The sequence below is a fragment of the Podarcis gaigeae genome (genome assembly GCF_964106915.1).
Source record: "Podarcis gaigeae genome assembly, chromosome: 2".
NCBI classification, from domain to species: domain Eukaryota; kingdom Metazoa; phylum Chordata; class Lepidosauria; order Squamata; family Lacertidae; genus Podarcis; species Podarcis gaigeae.
Window position 1 is genome coordinate 69,787,735 of NC_139679.1, and position 19,939 is coordinate 69,807,673.

Here is a 19,939-nt window from a genome sequence, read left to right on the forward strand (position 1 = left end):
AGTATGGACTCTAAGCTTGCACCTATTCTTCTCGTGACAAAGTTCAGAGAAACCCCTTGACACTTTTACTCTTGGCAGCCAGACTTCTGATTTTGTCTTGATACTTTAGCTCAACTCTCTGTCAAGGTGACATTAACAAAAGGCTTCTTCAGACTCTCTGTGAAACAAGTCAGTTTCAGCTCACTGATGAGTCCTTGCTGGTGGCTTCTTTTCTAGGGTTGCCATATTTGAAACAGTGAAAATTTGTTGTTGAGCTTTTTTAGTTCTGCCCGAAATCACAAAAAGCCGTTTTTGAGCAGTTTTTAGAGCAAGTCGGCAAAAACGGCACTGCCAATATAGGCTGCCATACATCCGGATTTTCCCATACATTTTAGTGATTTCTGCCCAGACAGGAACGTATGCCAATCCTATTCTTTTCTGCTGCACTGGAATACAGGCGTGTCTTAAGAAAAATACAGCCATACCTCAGGTTGAAGTTGCTTCAGGTTGAGCGCTTTCGAGTTGCACTCTGTGGCAACCCGGAAGTAACGCGTTATTTCCATGTTTCGCTGCTCGCGCATGCACAGATGCTCAAAATGACGTCACGTGCATGTGTGGAAGCGGCGACACGCAGATGCGGGTTGCATTCGCTTCTGGATGCAAACGGGGTTCCGGAATGGATCCCGTTCATATCCAGAGGTACCACTGTACAGTGGAACCTCGAGTTAAGAACTTATTTCATTCCAAAGGTCCATTCTTAACCTGAAACGGTTCTTAACCTGAGGTGTGCTTTCACTAATAGGGCCTCCTGCTGCCGCTGCGCTGCTGGCACACGAGTTCCGTTCTTATCCTGCGGCAAAGTTCTTAACCTGGAGCAACCAGTTCCTGGTTAGCGGAGTTTGTAACCCAAGGTACCACTGTAGGTGGTGAGAAGGAAGCAGCATGGCTGACTTCCCACACAGCAACAAAGCTACCTCCCTGCTGAAACATTACCCCCACCCTCATATTGCCCCCAAATTGGAATGTTCAGGACTATCCTGCAAAAGTTAAAATGAAGTAAGGTCACCAGGGCAAGACAGTCTGAGCATATTACACCAATCCTGGCCTGACTGCACTAGCTGCCCATTAGTTTTTGGGTCCAATTTTGGGTCCAAGTGTCCGTTTTGACCTATAAAGGCTTAAATGACTCAGGACCTCAAGGACTGCCTCTTCCCATATGAACTGCTTCATAAGGTCTGGGAGGGTGACAACACGAGAATGGGCCTTTTCCGTGGTGGCTCCCAACTAGTGAAATGCTCTCCCCGGAGAGGCTCACCTGGCACCTTCATTACATATCTTTAAGCAACAGGCAAAAACATCTATAACCAGGCCTTTGGCTTTTCTCTGTGTTTGTGGGAAAGAAGTTAGTGGTTTGTTTGTTTTTTTATTGTGTATTTTGTGTTCTTATTTTGTATTTTTATGTTGTGGACCACCCTGTCATCTTCAGATGAAGGGCAGTTTACAAATTTAATAAATAATAATAAGGCATGGTGTTACTACAAAAGTTGTTTTGTCACTGCTCTCTGCTTATCCATATCTCGGATGCGCTTGAGCTACTGAAATAAATTTGCCTTAATCTCCCCCAGTATGCTTGGCTTGTTATAGAGACTTCTTATTTCTTCTTTAATCCTTCATCTGCAGGTTTCATTTTCCCTGATATGACCAAAGATTTTCCTGATAATTTTGTTTTCAGATATCATCAATGTGTGTTTCTCATTTTTTCATTGTTACCCAAGATTCTGTCCTATACAGCAGTACTGGATGTATTAATATTGTGCACATCTAGATTTTAGATAACAGAGTTATGTAGGCTATTTAAGATTATTTCAATGGTCCTTATTTTCTAGTCACTGCACATAAGGTTGTTTTGTAAGAATTCATTAACAGTTTTCAAATCATCTAGCTTGAAACAGTGGTAAATTAATCAGTCCCTTTTGAATGAAAATATATGGAGTTTTTAAGAACAAATCTCTTTCTGCAGTCTTTGGACAAAACTGACGCTGCAGTTGCTTGTAAGCATAAATTAAACTGCACATCCCTATTTGAAAAAAGCAACACAGATGATGATATTCTGAAAGCTTTTTAACCCAAAGAAAGGGAAACTCTATCCAGAATTCTTCCTGTGAACAGAGGAATACAGCACAGAGATCAAATCAAGCATAACTATTAGTTTTCCTTGTAAGTTTTGCATTAGGAATGACCTTGTAGCAGTGCTGGAGATACTTAATTGATTAAGATTATTTTTGGACTAGCAGTCTTATTAAAAAGGCAGTTGGTTGAATGGTCCCTTGAGTAGTTGATATTCTCGTAGGCGGATGAGCATTATTAAAAGGCTGGGTCAGATTAGAGCAGCCCCACTGCCTTTGTTGATTTCTTTCCTTCTCTGCATTCAATGAAGGTATCTCAAGGCCATTCTCGCCAGCACAGATATAGAGTACTTCTGGATTAAGGGGTTTGCTCCCACTAGAAACAAAATCTTCCCATGAGCAGATCTAAGACCTAATTAAATAGTGTTTTTCATTTTCTGGTTTTATTAAATAAGTATGCTTTTAAAAATCTGAGTCACTGAAAACCGCGCGTGTGTGTTTAGGCCATGAGGATTAATTGGATTCACTGCAGAAGCTCCCTGGACTGCAGCTATCCAATAGAGCAAATCTTACATAGGGTCTATTGAGGCTATCACTATTTCGCTCACTTGTTTTGCACATTTCAGGGGATTTAAATGTCTTTCCAGTATTGTATCTTCCCAACACCCAAAGAACTATATATTCTCATTGAGAAAATGATATTTCCAAAAAAAACCTCTCCTATTCTAGTCACTAGAATCTTCATGTAGCCCTTTTTCAGAAGTGGCAAATACCAGTAAGTCAAGCCCTCTCCCTGCAGCTATGAATTGTACACTTCCTTCTAATGCATAGGAGTCTTGCCAGCACAGACCATCTAGCCCAGCAACCTGTCCTCACACTGACCAGCAACCTACCCTCCAAGCATTGCCAGGTACCAACTTTAGTTATTATTATTTTTGCACCAGCTGAAGACTCTCCCCTGCTTCAGGCCTTCTGAATGAGCTGTTATATAACCCAAAGATACTTGGCTGTTTATTGTTGTGGGCCCAAGATCACATATGATGGGTGCAGGACATAAATTATATAAATAAAATATAAAATAAATAAAACTAAATGCTTATGAGGAGCCCACAAGCAGTAAACATGCTGGACCAATGCTAGTGGAAGAAAAGTGTTTTATTCTATGAAATAATATTCTGGAATGACCAGTAGTCTTGACCTGTTCAAGATTCATCCAATATATTTCATTCAAGCACTTTGACTTTTGAAGTTCATAGCTTCTGTACTGAAGAAGAGTAAAATAAGTGCATGTAGTTCACAGAGGTAGCTGAGAGATTTCAATAGTCTCTCCTCTGTCACAAAAACCTGCCCTCCGCTTGGGCTTGCAAATAATATGTAAGATAAGAAGAGCCCTGCTGGTTCTGGCCAAAGGCCTACCTAGTCCAGTATCCTGTTTCTACAGTGGCCAACCAGATGCCTATGGGAAGCCCACCAGCAGGGCCTAAGTGCAACTATAATCTCCCTGCCTGTGATTCCTGGCAACTGGTATTCAGAAGCCTACTGTTTCAAACAGTGAAGATAGAACATGGCCAATATACTGAAATCGTATCCTGGCAAGATGAAGGCACTGCCAGTAGGTGGTTTGGGCATCCTGGAAACTGGTCATTTGCCTTTTCTGGACACTCCCTTAAAAGGAGCATGTTCGTAGTCTGGGGGTACTCACTGAATCATGTGTCACTGGAGGCTCAAGTGGCTTCAGTAGTGAGGGCTGCCTTCCACCAGCTTAGCTTGGTATGCCAGCTATTGACAGTCCTGGACAGGGATAATCTCACGACTGTGGCACATAGACCGCTCACTTGATTACTGCAATGCACTTTATTGGGACTGTCCCTGAGGCTGGTTCAGAAGTTGCAGTTAGTGCAAAATGCTGCTGTGAGCTTGCTGTCTGGAGTTAACTGCCATCAATATACGACACCTTTGTTGAAGCAGCTCCACTGGCTGACCATATGCTTCAATCTAGGCCATGTTCAATGTATAAATTTTATTGATTTATTGCTTGTTTATTTATTACAGTTGTATACCACCCTTCATCTGAAGATCACAGGCCAGTTCAAAATACAAAATACAAAACAAGAGCACAAAATACATAATAAAACGAAACAAGCCAATAACCCCTCTCCCATCAACACATTTAAAATACTATAGAATGTTAATCAGCCAAAGGACTGATTACAGAGAAACAGTTTTCACGTGGCACCTAAAGATGAAGGCCCCAGGCAAGACTCCCTGGGGAGAGCATTCCACAAATGGGGAGCCACCATAGAAAAGGCCTGTTATTGTGTTCCCACCCTCCAGACCTCTTGTGACTCCAACAATCTGCTGTTTCCTATGCAGACCTTTTTGTTTACCCAGTTTCTGAATGCGATTTTTAATTATTGTCCACTGATCATCTCCTGGAGTTATACTGATATCCTGGAGTTATACTGATATTTTAACTGTATTATTTCTGATGTGTATTTTATACTTATTTCTGGCTTTCTCTGCGCTGCTTTGATATTCTATAATGTAAGTGGTGTGTATATATATAAAATAAATAGAAAGTCGCCATGTGGAATGGTTGAGGTACAATTCCTATCATCTCCAATTGAAAGGATGACAGCAAAAGAGTAGGGAGTCACTGCAAGTTGAAGGAGATAGTCCTGAGCTACATGGACCAAAAGGCTGCCCCAATGCCAGCTTCCACATCTTCTTTCTTATACTTTGAAAGTTGTACAGCTTCAGCTCAACAAGTTGTCCTAATGAAATATGTAAAACTACAGAAGAAAGTCAGTATAAAGGGTTGTATCCAACAAAATCATCCCATTAACACAGAGACTTCTGCCCGTGAAACAGAACTTCCTTTTCCTCTCAGTCTAATTTACTTTACAGGGTAGCACTCTTGAGTTCTCTAAAGGAGGGTGTGATAAATATATAACGAATATGTTAGAGTGAATTCAGCTTAACATCGCTTCACAATCTACATACACTACTGAGAAAAGAAACCATTTTTTGTCGATATCAGTAAAAGGCTGATAAAGGGTTTAATCACATATGCACAGATAGCACAAGCTGAAGAGAAAAGCAACTCGAGCCTATGAGGCAATCAGTATTGATTAGACAGGCCACTGGGCAGAAAAGTTGCTTCAGATTAGCCTTAACAGATGCTATGGCAAAGCCCAGTGCAAGAAGAAGTTTGCAAAATAGCACAGAGGAGTTTGACAACAAAGCATGACTGAGAAACACCAGGGAGACTCAGCCTGCCAGAGATCATCAAAAGCGAGTTGCTGGAGACTTTCCAGCTGCAACTGCTACAAAGCATCCTGGCTCAAGAGGAGGATGGGAGGCTTGTTCTAAAGATACCTGTCAGGAGGTTGCCAAAGAAAGAGCCCAATGAACTTCTGGTTTCCAAGCCTGCCTTATAAATCTGTGTATCATAGGGAACCACATGTGAGCAGCTGCCAGAAGAATTGAGAATCTACTCCTCTCTAAAACTGTCGTTTATCCAGACTATTACATGCCTTTTACTTTAATGCAACAATGGAATTCAGGACTTGAATTTTGTATTGCATGCCTGGCAAATCTGAGGAAATGTTTCAGGAGTCAGGCACATTTTTCACGATTCCCAGGAAAGGTATTTTTTGCAGGAGAGAAAATGAGAAGGCAGGGTTATAGCCTCAGATCTGAAAACAGAGCAAACAGAATAAATCCATTTACTCAACTGGCTGTGAACTGTTTTCACTTAAACAGAACCTAATTGGCTCTTTAATGGCCTCCCTGAGCATATCCTGTACTGTAATATGAGAGATTATGCCACCAGAATTTATTGTTTATAGGTCTGAACGTACAGTCAAGTGAAAGTGCCTGTTATTTTTACAGATTCATTTTAAGAGTTATTTTGTTTCTCTATTTTCAAATATATGCACACTGAGATAAAAGATTGTGGCCAACAATAGGTCCTGAGCTTGCATGCATTGTAGACTCTCTTGTCATTATTGGTTTTGTCTTTCCTTGCAGATTTCAATATGAAGATCGCAACACAGCACAAATCTGAAGTTGGCTTAGCATATTTGCCGAGATCAGGGTTTAACAAAAAGGAATAATCACTGCTGTATGATGTATTTCTTTAAAGAGTTTTCCCAGCAGGGAAGATCTCTAATAAGGATGCAGATGTAACTTTCAATATCATCTGATGTAAAGGTCCCCCCCAACCTCTGTTTAGCTTATGTGGGATTTTTGTTTTTGTGGTTTTTGCTTTGTTTTTAGTCTTTGCACATAATAACTATCTGCTTATCAATACTGGCCACTAAAGGAACTAGGCACAAGATCTATAATCAGTAGGGAAGTCAAGATCCCTTGGTATTGTGTAAAATGCTATCCTGAAATTTTAAAAGTACTGGGTGAGGATGTACCATAAAAACTGCAACTATACAATGGCAAATGAGTTCCTCTGGTGGTCGTTTTGCTGGACTTGGTTTAGCTTACAAGGATTTGGACCTTCCCTAGAATCAGTAAGCTGTGTGAATAATGCTGCTATCAGCACTTATTTAATAGTAAAAGGTTGTCATTAGGGAATTCTGTGGAATGCCCCCAAGCTTGACATTTGGTCAGTGGCGTAGCGTGGGTTGTCAGCACCTGGGGCAAGTAATCTGCGCCCCCTAACCCGTGGATTTGCGCCCCCTAACCCGTGGATTTGCACCCCCTAACCCTAACCCCCAGATGTTGCACCCAGTGCGGCCGGCCCCCCCTGCACCCCCTACGCTACGCCACTGCATTTGGTTTCTATTAAACATAATTATGTCACACTGGACAGAATGAGACTCCTGTCTGAACAGGGTCATTTGTTAATCTTCTTAAAGTTCAGCTGAACAACACTTAGCCATCACTACAGCATATTTTAAACAAATAGATACCACAACTGGAATAACTTTGGAGTGTCATCCCCAACACCTCAGATACCTACCATCCTCCTTCAGCAGCTTACAGGGCAAGTTCTCATAACATGGGAACATTTTTAGGGGTCATGTGCACTTCTGTTTTTCTAAACCACCCTGGAAGTTTCCTTAAAGGGTGGCATCTAAAATATTCTAAATAAATAAATATAAAATGTTGTACTTGGAGAACAGGGTATATCGGGAAGCTTTTCTCCACCTCTGGCCACAACCTTTTTCTTACCTATTTATATCTACTGGCCTTTGTTCATCCCTTCCTAAGCTTCCACAGGCATCTTGTTAGACTGTGAGAATATGATGCTGGACTAGATGGGCCACTGGCCTTCTCCAGCAAGCTATTCTTAGATTCAAAGCAGGCTCCTGTAATTAACTGTACACAGAGAATTGAGGACTGCTGAGTGACTGCAGCTGATGCAGAACACATTCACCCTCCTGACAGAGGTGTTTCAAGTCAGCTTTCAGCAACTTTCTGCACAAAATTCAAAGTGGCAATTTTTAGCTATACGAACTAGGATTTGTCCTGTCAAATTACATGGGACACAGATTTCTTCCCCCTATGAGCATGCAGCTATTTTAGTATAAAGTGTTTTGCTTAGTTTTTAAAATATACTGCAAAGAGCCGTGTGTGTATGTGTGAGAGAGAGAGAGAGATAAAAAAAAAAAAATACAAACCAAAAAAAGGATATACCATATTGGCCCGAATATAAGCCGCGCATTTTTGTTTCCAAATTCCAATCATTAAAAGTTAAAGTGCGGCTTATATTTGTGACCTTATGCCACCGGCAAAGTGGTGTGGCTCCCCCCACCCTGTGAGCAGCCTGGGAGCACAGGGCAATGGTGCCCATCCCTTCCGTGGCTTCCAAGTCTCCCCCAAGCCACCTAATTTTAAAGGTGCAGCTTATTTGCGGATGTGGCTTATATTCAGGCCAATACAGTAGTGAGAGGAAACTGGGGGTGTGGAGAGTTTACAGTGGTGCCTCGCAAGACAAAAATAATCCGTTCCGCGAGTCTCTTCGTCTAGCGGTTTTTTCGTCTTTTAGCGGCTTAGCAGATTAGTGCTATTAGCGGTTTAGCGGCTATTAAAGGCTTAGCGGCTAAAAGGCTATTAGCGGCTTAGAAAAAAAGGGGGAGTGAAAAAAATCGCAAGACTCGCAAGACGAAAACGCAAGCCCATAGGGAAATTCGTCCTGCGAAGCGCATCGAAAAACGGAAAACCCTTTCGTCTAGCGGGTTTTTCGTCTTGCGAGGCATTCGTCTTGTGGGACATCACTGTATTTCCAATGCCAAATGCCTATTCTTTCCAAGTATGACAATATGATTACTTAGAGAAAAATAAATCAAAGCTCTCCTAAAAATACATTAAGCAGAATAGACTATTGTGTCAAAGTCCAGCTACCTAACTCCAGATAGAGAGGTAGAATAAACTCTCCCATAAAAATAAATTAGCAGACTGATTAAATCTGAGGGACCATGATTATGTATGAAGTTGCTCAATAAGGAAGCAATTGTATTGGGGGGGACGGGGCGTTCTGACACCATGGTTTTTGTTTATCTTATCTCCTGTGAAAGCCCATCAAACACCTGACTGCATTCTAATCAAATACAGATGCATATTTCTTTTCTAACTGTAGTTTGGACATCCAAACTCATCCAGTAGTTAGTGACCCTCTCCCCAGGCTGTTATACTCTAATTGTCCCAGCAGCCCACGCCTGATATACCAAGACCAGTACGTAATCAGTGAGTTCCTTTTTCCGTTTCCTCTTAATTAGTGATCATGATATAATATTCTGTGGTGTTCTTTCATTTTGTTGCCTGTATTTCCAACTTTATTTCAAAATAAAATTTTATGGGGGAGGGGAAAGAAAATGCACTGGTATACAAGTAGAATTCAAGTCAGAATTTGCATTGTTTGTTCTTGACTACTCACCTCTCCATCACTGTCAGATATGACAATGCATGCATCCACAACCATGGCATTTGACAATTCCCTTGACTCTTCTCCCTGATCCTGGCTCTGGGAATCAGGCCCATCTGAGGTTTTCCGCTTTTTCTTTGGCATCCTTTCCACTGGAACAAACAGAAATATTTATTTGTCCGACTGATCCTGGTTCAGTTTCCCCTCCTAATTGATTACTTGAATGTAGAGCACCCTAGGCAATCCATTCTTGTCTCATAGGTGTGGAGACCTGAGACTTATTCAGAGGCACATTCATAAATCCCCACTCACCCAATTAAGACTACCTTATATAGCTGATTAAATCAGGAAGAAGCTAGAAAACACCGACTAACAGCAGGTTCCAAAGCAATGAATAGCAGCTACAAAAACACATTTCCAACTTGCCCAAAGTTATTCATGCAACATCAGAAAACATCAGCCTGCCATCCCAAACCCCTATTAGCCTAAACCTGGCTCCACTGCTGATGCAGGAAAAACTGAGAAAGGGACAGCGGATCGTGCTAGACTCAGCACTACAGAAGGGGGAAACCAAAGCATCAGAAGCAGTTGCCAGCTTTCATATTCAATTAGGCACAGGAAAGGAGCTGCATTTTTCAAGTAATATGCTCACAGAGCAACAGCTTGGAAGTGTACTGTAGGAATAAGACAAAGGTCAGAAGAACGGCAAAAAGACTAAATGAAAACGAGAGAGAAAAGTCAAGGACACTTGGCTCTCCTTTTATAGCCTAAGTCACCCACTGAACAGCATGCTCATAGTGCCCTCTGCTGGGACAAACCATGGCTACTTGTTCCAGAAAGGGCATTCTGCAGCTAGAGGGTGAAAACTGCTGAAAAGCCAGAAATGCTAAGAGTTATGAGAAACAGAGGGGAGGGCAGGTGCAAGTGCAATTAGAGCTGGCGCTTCCGGCAAAGTCCTTCATTGCCACCCTATACATAGCAAGAGAGCTACATAACAAGCTTTAACAGTGAAAGCACAGCCAGAAAAGCTGATTAGGGCTCTTGGCCAACTGAGAGATGCAGCAACACCGCAAATCCTCTCCATCCCCACCCCAGCACTATGTTCTCCAAAGCTTTTCTGGCTATCAGCTCAGCATCCTAAGTGATAACAACACAAACAGGAAACCAAAAGAATGCGTAGAGAAAAAATCAAGGCCCCACTGCATGAAAGCTATCATGGTAGGAATAACTTTCTGGGTTATTTTACAGCCAGCAGAGATATTTGCATGATGATGGTCAAGAGCCATACTGGTTAGGTTTGGTTCGCAAAGGGCTGCCCTGGTAGGGCGTGTTGAATTTTTCAACTTTCAAATTCCAAAAATGAGGGGTGCTACAAAGTTGTAGCATCACTTGGGAATTTAAATGATATTTTGGTTAAATTAATGTAATTTAGTTTTGCTTGGTATATAGCTCCATAGAAAATAATGACCTTTTAACATTTTTGTGGAATTTCCAATAATTTTTAAATTGTCATATTAAAAAACAAATGGGAATCTTTTTAAAAAATTGCATTAAAATCATTAAAAATGACTGGATCACATTAGTCTGGCTTGCCAGATCTGCCTGGGTATAAGATACAAGTCAAAAAGCAAGTAGCAAGAAGATGAGAGAATAAGTCTTGCTGAATATAAGCAGAGAAGTAAGCAGGATGCTTCAATACCATCAAATGAAATTATTTTCTCTGCTGATTAAAATGAAGAACAAATAGCTGGTGCCCAAGATGGAAATGATGGAAGTTATTAATTGACATTAGGAAAACCAAGTATACCGTCCACTTCTAATACTTCAAAAAATAACATTTTAATTAGAAAAATGTATACAACACATTTGAAATATATAATGTTGCTATGCATAGCATTAGATAGGGTGCTGGCCTACATGCAACAGCTGCCATCACCACTGCTGCCTTTGTGGATGCTGGCTTGATCACTGAAGAACACAAAGGACTTGTAATTGATCACAATAAAGTCAAGAGGGACCAAGAAAAAGTAACAAAATCCCTGGATCAGGAATTTGATTATCTGCGTCAGAAGGATGAAACTGACTACATCTTTTTAGACGTCCGCAAAGATACAACTAAAGATATGCTGAAAGAAGACAATTCAGATCAGCAGTTCCTCAGCATCATCACAGAACAGCATTATTCTGTGTGCAGTGAGCCAGGTGGAAGGTATCTCTACCACATCACTCCAGAGAAAGGTTCAAATAGGGCGAAACCAGCTGACATTATTGCTAATTATACTGTAGATTTCATGAAGAAGGGGATTGATAAGAGCCTGCAGGCCATTGGAGGTGATTCCACAAATGCTAACACTGGCTGGGTGGGTGGTACCATGCACTGGGTAGAGGTCAAACCAGGTTGTAAGCTGCTCTGGTTGGTTTGTGTCCACACCCCTGTGACACTTGATCACAGCATTTGATGGGAAGACCTTATCTAACAGCAAGTAGACAGGTAGCAGTGGCAAGATGCTAGACACTGCTGCAGAACTTGAATTTGATCCTTCATTCACCCAACTCTCAATTGGAGAGCCTCTTATTTCACTGAGTGACAATGTTGTTAAGGATCTGTCTACTGATTAAGTGTACGAGTATCAGATCACACAGGCCATAAGGACAGAAAAACATCCCACAGATCTGGCTCTTCTAGACATTGGTCCAGTGAACTATTCAAGGTGGTAACAGCAGCAAACAGGCTTCGTTGCATATGGGTTTCAAAAAAGACTTAAAGGCAAAACCCTCAACAATTTAAGACTGAGAGTGGAATACATTGTTTGTGTATACTACCCCTGCTGGTTCAACATCACAGTAAAACACTACTGGGTGGAAGGCGCACGCTGCATCTTGTTTCAGCTACAAAAGGCGGCTGTAGTAGATGCTGTTTTGCCAACCACTTAGTGCTCAGCATGGTATGCATTCAGCGAAATGATAATCCAGACACTCTTGTGCTCAGATGACAGTGAAGAGAGGAGAGCTGGTGTCCAAAATATTGTTGACTTAAGGGGCGGAGATGATGACATACTGGGAGACATTTCTGTACATCCAAGGAAGACATACTGCATCAACCCCTGTGCTTTGTTCCTGTTGGAGCTGATAGCTGACTGGGTATAGGAACCTCCTTTGACATGTAAACTTACTACAGCCAAAGTATAGAAGTCCACTGACAAGCCCATGCAAGTTCCATAGTGGCCCTGCCATGTTCAGTCTATACAGAGGTGTGTGAAACAAGTCACAGAGCCAGTAAGCAGGGTGTATACACAAGAAAAGTGTGAGGGATACATCAGTGGCGAAGAAGCAAATTAGCGGCTGATGTCCAAGAACGAATCAAAGTAAGACTTGATTAAACTTCCTGTTTACATTTCTTATTAACTGATGATGTCATTAATTTCTTTTCTTTTTCTAATGTATTGTTATTAAAGATTTTCTTGATTTACAAAAGTATGTGCAATATCTCTCTCTCATATTTTTCCCCTGTAACATTTTTTCCATGTAACCATGCAGAGTTGGGTTTGGGGAATCCAGATTGGGAGGGTTTGGAATAGGTAGGTTTTGGGAGGGTGATCATTTTGATCATGGCTATTTTGTCTGAGAGAGTGAAATTCTTGTTGTTCCATCTCTTTAGGTCTTTGTTTATTTGGCGCCACAGGGGCTTGTAGTTGTGGGGGTATAATTTATTGAGGTTTCTGGTTATTTGTACCCCTAGGTATCTGAACTTGGTGTGGCAAAGTTTTATCTTGGTGATATTAGTGAGTTCTTTTTGGGTGGAAGGAGGGGTGTTGAAGCACATAGCTTCTGACTCTGCAAAGTTTACTTGTAGGCCCAACACCATTGCAAATGTGTTGAGTTCTCTGATATGGTAGGTTGCTGTGTTTATGGGGTCTGGTGTTGTGACCATTAGGTCATCTGCAAAGAGCCCTAATTTATAGGTTCTGACTTTTATTTCCACTCCCTTGATGTCTGAGGCTGCTCGGATTCGGATTGCTAAGGGTTCCAGAGCCAGGATAAATAAGAAGGGAGATAGTGGGCATCCTTGTTTTGTGCCTCTTTGGATTGCTAGGGTGTTACATATTGTCCAAAAATTGAGGGGAAATGTGTGTTCGTCCTATGGAGCGAATGCAGGCTTGTGCCATAGCCGCACGCAACCCCTCCGGCAGGGAGAGGCTGCGCTGGGCTAAAGAGGAAGCCAAAGCAGCAAGCGGATCCATCCCGCTCGCTGCCTTGGCTTGTGTCATAGCCGCGCGCAACCCCTCCGGCAGGGAGAGGTTGTGCGCAGCCTTACGCTGCTCTTTGGGGCTGGGGGGGGAAGATTTTTTTTTCTTGATTCACCCCCCTAAAAACTGGGTGCGCCCTATGATGCAAAAAATACGGTATATTTGTTTGAGGATTTGTAGGAAGTTGGGGCCAAATTTCATGCTAGTTAGTACTGCTAATAGGTATTTCCATTCTAAGCAATCAAAAGCTTTGAGGGTGTCTAGGGACATAATTGTCAGTGGGAGTTTAGTTGCCTTGCTGTGTTTGATCAGGTTCAGCAATATTGTGACCAGGGACAAAGCCAGTCTGGTCTGGGGCTATTAACTTGCATAAGATTTTTAGGCGGTTGGCAAAGATTGTTGTGAATATCTTGTAGTCTTGGTTTATTAATGAGATTGGGCGATATGATTCTACTTTGAGGCTGTCTTTCAGTGGTTTGGGGATGGAGACTATTTTGGAGTGGGTCCAGGTTTTGGGGATGGGCCCCCCCTTTCATGATGTCATTGAATAGGCGGGTCATGTAGGTCATCAGGGGTTCTTTGAATTTCCTATAGAATTCTGCTGTGAAGCCGTCTGGGCCTGGGGCTTTGTGTGGTTTCAAGTTTTTGTTGCTCTGGCTCTGAGGTCCCTCCAGCCTCGGAGCTCCACGGGGTTGTTGGGTGGTAAGGGAGGCTGTGGCTCCCTCGGTAGGTGCGCCGGACACCGCGGTTTCCCTCTGGCGTCGGTGCTGGCAGCAGTGGAGGCCAGCCTAGGCTTTTTCTGAATTCAGATCAAAGCTGGTTCAGATCAAACCTTGTGTATACCACTTCCAAAATCAATGGTGGGAGTGTATTGGATGAGGAATAAACGGGAGTGTCTGATGTCTGATTACTTTCTAACATTGTCTTATGATTACAAGGTAATGTTGTATGCTTAAAAGGATATGTTTTATGCAGAGAAACAAAAAATTTTATAGCACTTCCTGACATTTTCGGAAGGCAAAATTAAAGTTCTTTGGCTTTCCAAGAGCAGTTTGTGCTTTCTAATCAAACATAATTTACCAAGCTAAATGTTACTCAATCAAAAAATAAGAAGAATTGAATTCATTAAAAACATATTTTAAAGACCCCTCACTGAAGAAATTTGCGAAAGTTAAGTTTCACCTCCTAAAATGACACACCCTACTGCACTGGCCGAGGGGGGCTTTGTGCACCTCACCATATATCTAATGCAGATGTTACCATGACAGTCTCCTCCCATAAAAACAGCTATCCCAGTACAGGTGTTGGTCTTTTCTCAACCATCTTCCTGGATGTATCCCTATAACTCTACAACATAAAATGCAATGAGAACCACTAAGAATTAAACCAATTCCAAACTGCATAGATCTGCTTTTCATTTCCTGATCATGCTACAATGCAATGAAATGTTGGAAATTGCTCTTATATGAGAGAATGTAGCAATAATGCAAATGGTGCTTTACCGCATAAGTAGAAATGAAAGCAGCCAGGGCAGAAGCCTACACTCTAAAGCAGGGGTGGTTAACCTGTGGTCCTCTAGATGTTGTTGGACTCCCGCCTCTCTTCAGTCTCAACCAGCATGGTCAATGGTTAAGGATTATGGGAGCTGTAGTCCATAGACCTCTGTGGCTACCACCTCTGAACTAAAGCTCAACAATGGAAGAGAATGGATAGGAGGAGCAAGGGCAATAAGAGCTGAAGTTGAGCAAGGGCAGTAACACACATTTAAGGATGACTGGACAGATAATCAAGAACTATATGGAGGGAAGATTTGGAAGAAGAGAGAGGTAGAACCAGAAGATTGTTCTGGGGGGCGGGGAATCCATGAACAAGGGGCAGCAAGGAGAAACACAGAGTTATTTGAGAGAACAAGATACCATCAGGCAGCAGTGAAAAAAAGGAATAGCTGTACTAGTTCTGTCTGAGCTATTGCTTTAGCAATCAGGTTAGTAACAGAAAGAAATAGGATAGAGATTTGACATTAGGAAAAGAGGATTAATGGAGCAGACTCATGTACTCTACTGGGTTCAGAACCAGTGCTGTCTGCACTGGGTGATGCAGCTCTCTATCCTTTTCTCTGAAATTGTGAGAGGAATTTAGCAGAGCCTTTCAGTTTACCAGATGAAACAATTCCCTTTCTCCTTCTCCCACAGGCTCCAGACTAGGGCTGTGCAGCTGAATACCAGTATTGAAATAACTTTGTGATAAGTGTTTCAACAAGGCAATATACTGGTGAACAAAAGGCTGAGACTTGACAGCTTCCCAGCTGAACCAATACTTTACAGATACTTTGCAGATAGTGTGCTGGCTTTGTTTGCTCTCTCCCTCCTCCCTCTTAACTGATAAGAAATGAGGATAAGCCCTCACATAAACCAGCAAACTCTTTCAGCTTCACCTTTATGTTTCTTGCTACTTTCCTCAGCAAGAAGACATTCACCTGTCTCCCTGCTTTGTTGTCCTCCCCTCCCTGATTGAAGCTCTCAGCTGCAGCCAACTTTAAACCCCACCTCTTTCAGCAGAACTTTCTGCTCTCACCCCAAAAACTTTCAGAGCTCAGCTAATTATGCAGAGTGGGCTAACAATCCAGGAGCAAGCTAGACAATCAAAGATCCAGCGGCAAAGTAAACAAAGAACTAAAAAGTGCTGCAGATATATATAGCGATATAGACTGCCCCACAGCCATATCAGGCTCTGCATAGAAAGGAAAGGAGGGGAAAGCTCTGGTGCACTAGCAGAAGTCTCTGTGCAGGCTTCTGTTAGAATGACTTCTAATCCTGCCCTGTATGTTTGTAAATACAAAGACCCACTCCAATGCTCTCGCTTTGATGGGAAAACAACCACTGCCATTCTGAAATTTCCATTGCTTACAGAAAGGGAAGCAAAAACACTCAAATATTTACGAGATACACACTTTGGAGCAATAGGCAAATGCAATACAAAAGACAATTCAGAAAGATTTGGTTGTGTTATTATTTCATATTCAATAAATCAGATCATGTATCTTAGTATGCCTGTGAAATACATGGAAGCAGCTTGGGGAAGAGCATTTGCAAGCCTGCCAAAAAAACAACATTCACACCAGCACTCAACTTGCTCAGATTGTGCAGTATATCATCTGCCTGACAGATCACATTCAATATGGGATTGCTATGAAGCACAAAACACAGGTAGGATGACACACTTATCCCTAACATTTTAATAGAAGCAACACTATACATGTCTGCTCAGAAAAAGTCCCATTGACTTAAATGTGGCTTACTTCCGAGTAAGAGGGTTTAGGATTGCATACTCAACCACACAACTGTCACTGGTGCTCTGAAGCCAACAGGGCTGATGTCCCTGCAAACATAAATTAAAGAAACCAATTCAAGTCAGGAAGCATTGAAAATTTTGCTCACAGGCTGATTTTCCAATCATCTGGGTTCCCAACCCCATCTCTGGATGCTTAAGAACATTTCTTTCTTTAAGCTCAGACAGTAAAGGTGACCCATTAATAAGCAAGCCCACATGTGTTTCAATTCAGAACTTGCACTTTTCAGGGGCATCCTTGAAAATTCCCCATTTATGATTATTTGCCATTTTCTTTCATCATCATCTATCACTTTGATGAATCAGACTAAAAATGAATGACTCTCATCCCCAAATGAGTTAGAGAGGTTCAAGCTACAGACGGCTGTTTGTAAGCTGCTATCCCAAATTTAGGTATGAGGAAAAAAATTATGAGAATCAACACTATGGACTCAAAATTTGTGGTTAAACACAATACATAGTGCTCTCCTTTAAAAATTCTGTTCCCAACAGTTTACCATGTTTTCTGAAAACTAACAACAGCCCCAACAGATTTACAACAGCCCCAACAGATTGGGTTTATTGTACCCACTGTTCAGAAAACTCCTAAAGGGGACCTGCACTGCAGGAGCCTGGACTAAATTACCCTTGGAGTCCCTTCCAACTCAACAATTCTATGAATTTATGACCTGGGTAGCAAGATGAAAGGAATACATAATGTTCCAATTTTTTTCAGAAAGGATATACACTATTGCACTCTGAATCTCTGCTGATGGCTCAAGATTAATAAGTCTCTTACAAGAGCCAAGAGGTCCTTTTGTGTGTGTGACTTTTGTCTGCATCAAAGGCAAGAGGAAGAACCAGAGGGTGTACCATAAGGTTGACCCAAATCTGGTAAAATCGAATGGATCAATTTTTAGATGCACTCAGCAGTTAGAAGGAAAGATGAATTCAGCCTAGTCTCCCAAATGTGGAACAGATCTGTAGAGTTCACGTCGGTGGTTGCAAGCACAGGCTCAAAGAAGAAATACAGTAGTAGCAAAGTGGGAATAAGGATTCAGAAGAGCAGAGTTGCAGATTCATACCTTATGCATCAGACAAGTCATTTTTATGCAACGACTGAGAGTCTAAGCATACCTTGATAGTACCACTGAAATCAAAGGGACTTGCTTCTGAGAAAATGTGTTTAGGTTTAAGATGGGTTGCTTGTACCAAAAAAAAATATATCTCTGGCTTGAGGCTGTTACCTTTGAAAACACATGCACCAATAATCAAGTCCGCCTCTAGGGGGGCTGCAACTATTCTGTGCTGATTCAGATCTACTAAGGCCACAAGCGGAGACTAATAAAATATATCTGTGACAGCACTCCGCACAGGAGAAAGTAAAGTTTGTATTAGGCTCAGCACCTCAGTCATTCCAATTGCATGCAATGTCACCATATCAGTGTTACAGAGCATCTAATATTGGCATGATGTTCTATGAGATTCTGCCAATTTGGTATGTACAATATGAACTTTGAATGCCACATGGAAACATTTCATCCATAATGAGCAAGTTTAATGTTCAAATCAGACCTGACCCTATTACAGTTCTGATGCAGACAAAGACTAGATACAGCAGCAATAAAATATTTCCTGTTTGCCAGGAAATAATGTTCAACTTGAAAGTCATCAATTATTGCATTGTATTCCTGTACAAATCAACCTATGACCAAATTTAATGATTGCCATAAAGGAGTCCATAAAAGAGCCCCACCCCAAGGCACACTTATGCTACCCTATTCAATTATACACAGCTCTACAGAACAGAATTTTGACAATTTCCAGTTTTCCAAAAATCCACGGCTTTCTAGAACACACTTTTCATATGGAACACCCAATCCCTTATATTTCATCCTGACCACAATAAGAATGTTCCATGTTTAAAGAGGGGAAATTACGCTAAAATTCATTCAAAACCAATCATTCTTTTGTTTGAATACAGGTTGCAAACCTAAAAGCTGCCCCAACTCCATTATTTTTTCCTCTGCACTATTTCCAGTTCCCATGGTAATGGTACCTGTATAGATGTGGGGTGCTTTGATACAGAATACTGCTTGTTGTTAGAAGACAGCCATGCTGCTCTGTGTCTCCCCCTTCTGCACATACGGTACATGCTTTACTAACCTCGTATGTGATACCATAAGCAGATGAGCAAACTAGACAAGACTTTTGTTTAAAAAAATAAAATAAGAGAGCTTTATAACCCAGAACTGGGAAGGCTAATAAGACATAAAGCATGGAAACAACTCTAAACTAAGAAGGAAATGTGAATATAATTATGGCCAAAGAATTGCACGGGAGGGGCACGGCAGGAAATGCAGAAAGCTTTATTGGTATTTTGTCTCTGAGAAATTGTTTCTTTAGAGGGAATATTATTATTAATAATACTAATTTGTTATTTATATGCTGCCCACTCTGGGTGGCTCCAAACAAAAAATAGTAAAAGCACAATACAACATCAAACACAAAAATTTCCCTGAACAGGGCTGCCTTCAGATGTCTTTTAAAAATCACATGGCTGTTTGACATCTGCTGGGAGGGCATTCCACAGATGCCCAGTTCCCTGTTACCTCAACTCTTGCAATGAGAGAACCACCAGAAGGCCCTCAGAGCTGGATCTCAGTGTCCGGGCTAGAAGATGGTGGTGGAGATGCTCTTTCAAGCATACAGGGCCAAAGCCATATACGGATTTAAAGGTCAGCACCAACACTTTGAATTGTGCTCAGAAACATACTGGGAGCCAACACACTTCTTTTAGGACAGGGGTTATATGGTCCTGGCAGCCGCTCCCTGTCACCAGTCTACCTGCCCTATTCTGGATTAGTTGCTGTTTCCAAGTCACATAGAGCGCATTGCAGTACAGTGGTACCTCTGGTTAAGTACTTAATTCGTTCCAGAGGTCCGTTCTTAACCTGAAGCACCACTTTAGCTAATGGGGCCTCCCGCTGCCGCCGGAGCACGATTTCTGTTCTCATCCTGAAGCAAAGTTCTTAACCCGAGGTACTATTTCCGGGTTAGCGTAGTCTGTAACCTGAAGCATATGTAACCTGAAGCATATGTAACCTGAGGTACCACTGTAGTCCAAGCGGGAGTTAACCGAGCATGTACTACCCAGGCCAGACAATGCATAGACAGGTCTCAGCTGGCGTACCAGTAGTATTGTCTCAACTTTACTGCATTTGAGAGAGCACTCATCCTCTAAGGACAGAGACAATGCCACAAATAAATTCTGGGAGAATTATGGCCTTGTGATCATGTGTCCACACAACACTCAAAACTATAGGAGACACTAAAGTAGGGATGGGGGTAGCAAGAGCTGAAGATGCTATTTCTAT

General features: G+C 41.8%; 1 protein-coding gene across 4 annotated transcripts in view; it reads right to left on the reverse strand.

Annotated features, from left to right (window-relative positions):
• The window catches only part of UIMC1 (ubiquitin interaction motif containing 1), an 86,030-nt gene that overhangs the window by 64,469 nt on the left and 1,622 nt on the right, over positions 1 to 19,939 (reverse strand). For 2 of the 4 annotated variants that reach the window (XM_083726262.1, XM_083726261.1), the window contains exon 2: positions 9,001 to 9,140. In XM_083726262.1, coding sequence (XP_083582388.1) covers positions 9,001 to 9,132 — 132 coding nt within the window. In that variant the 5' untranslated portion in view covers positions 9,133 to 9,140. Of the gene's footprint in view, positions 1 to 9,000; positions 9,141 to 16,533; positions 16,598 to 19,939 lie in introns of those variants that run through there. The other 2 variants (XM_083726260.1, XM_083726259.1) reach the window with 2 other exon arrangements.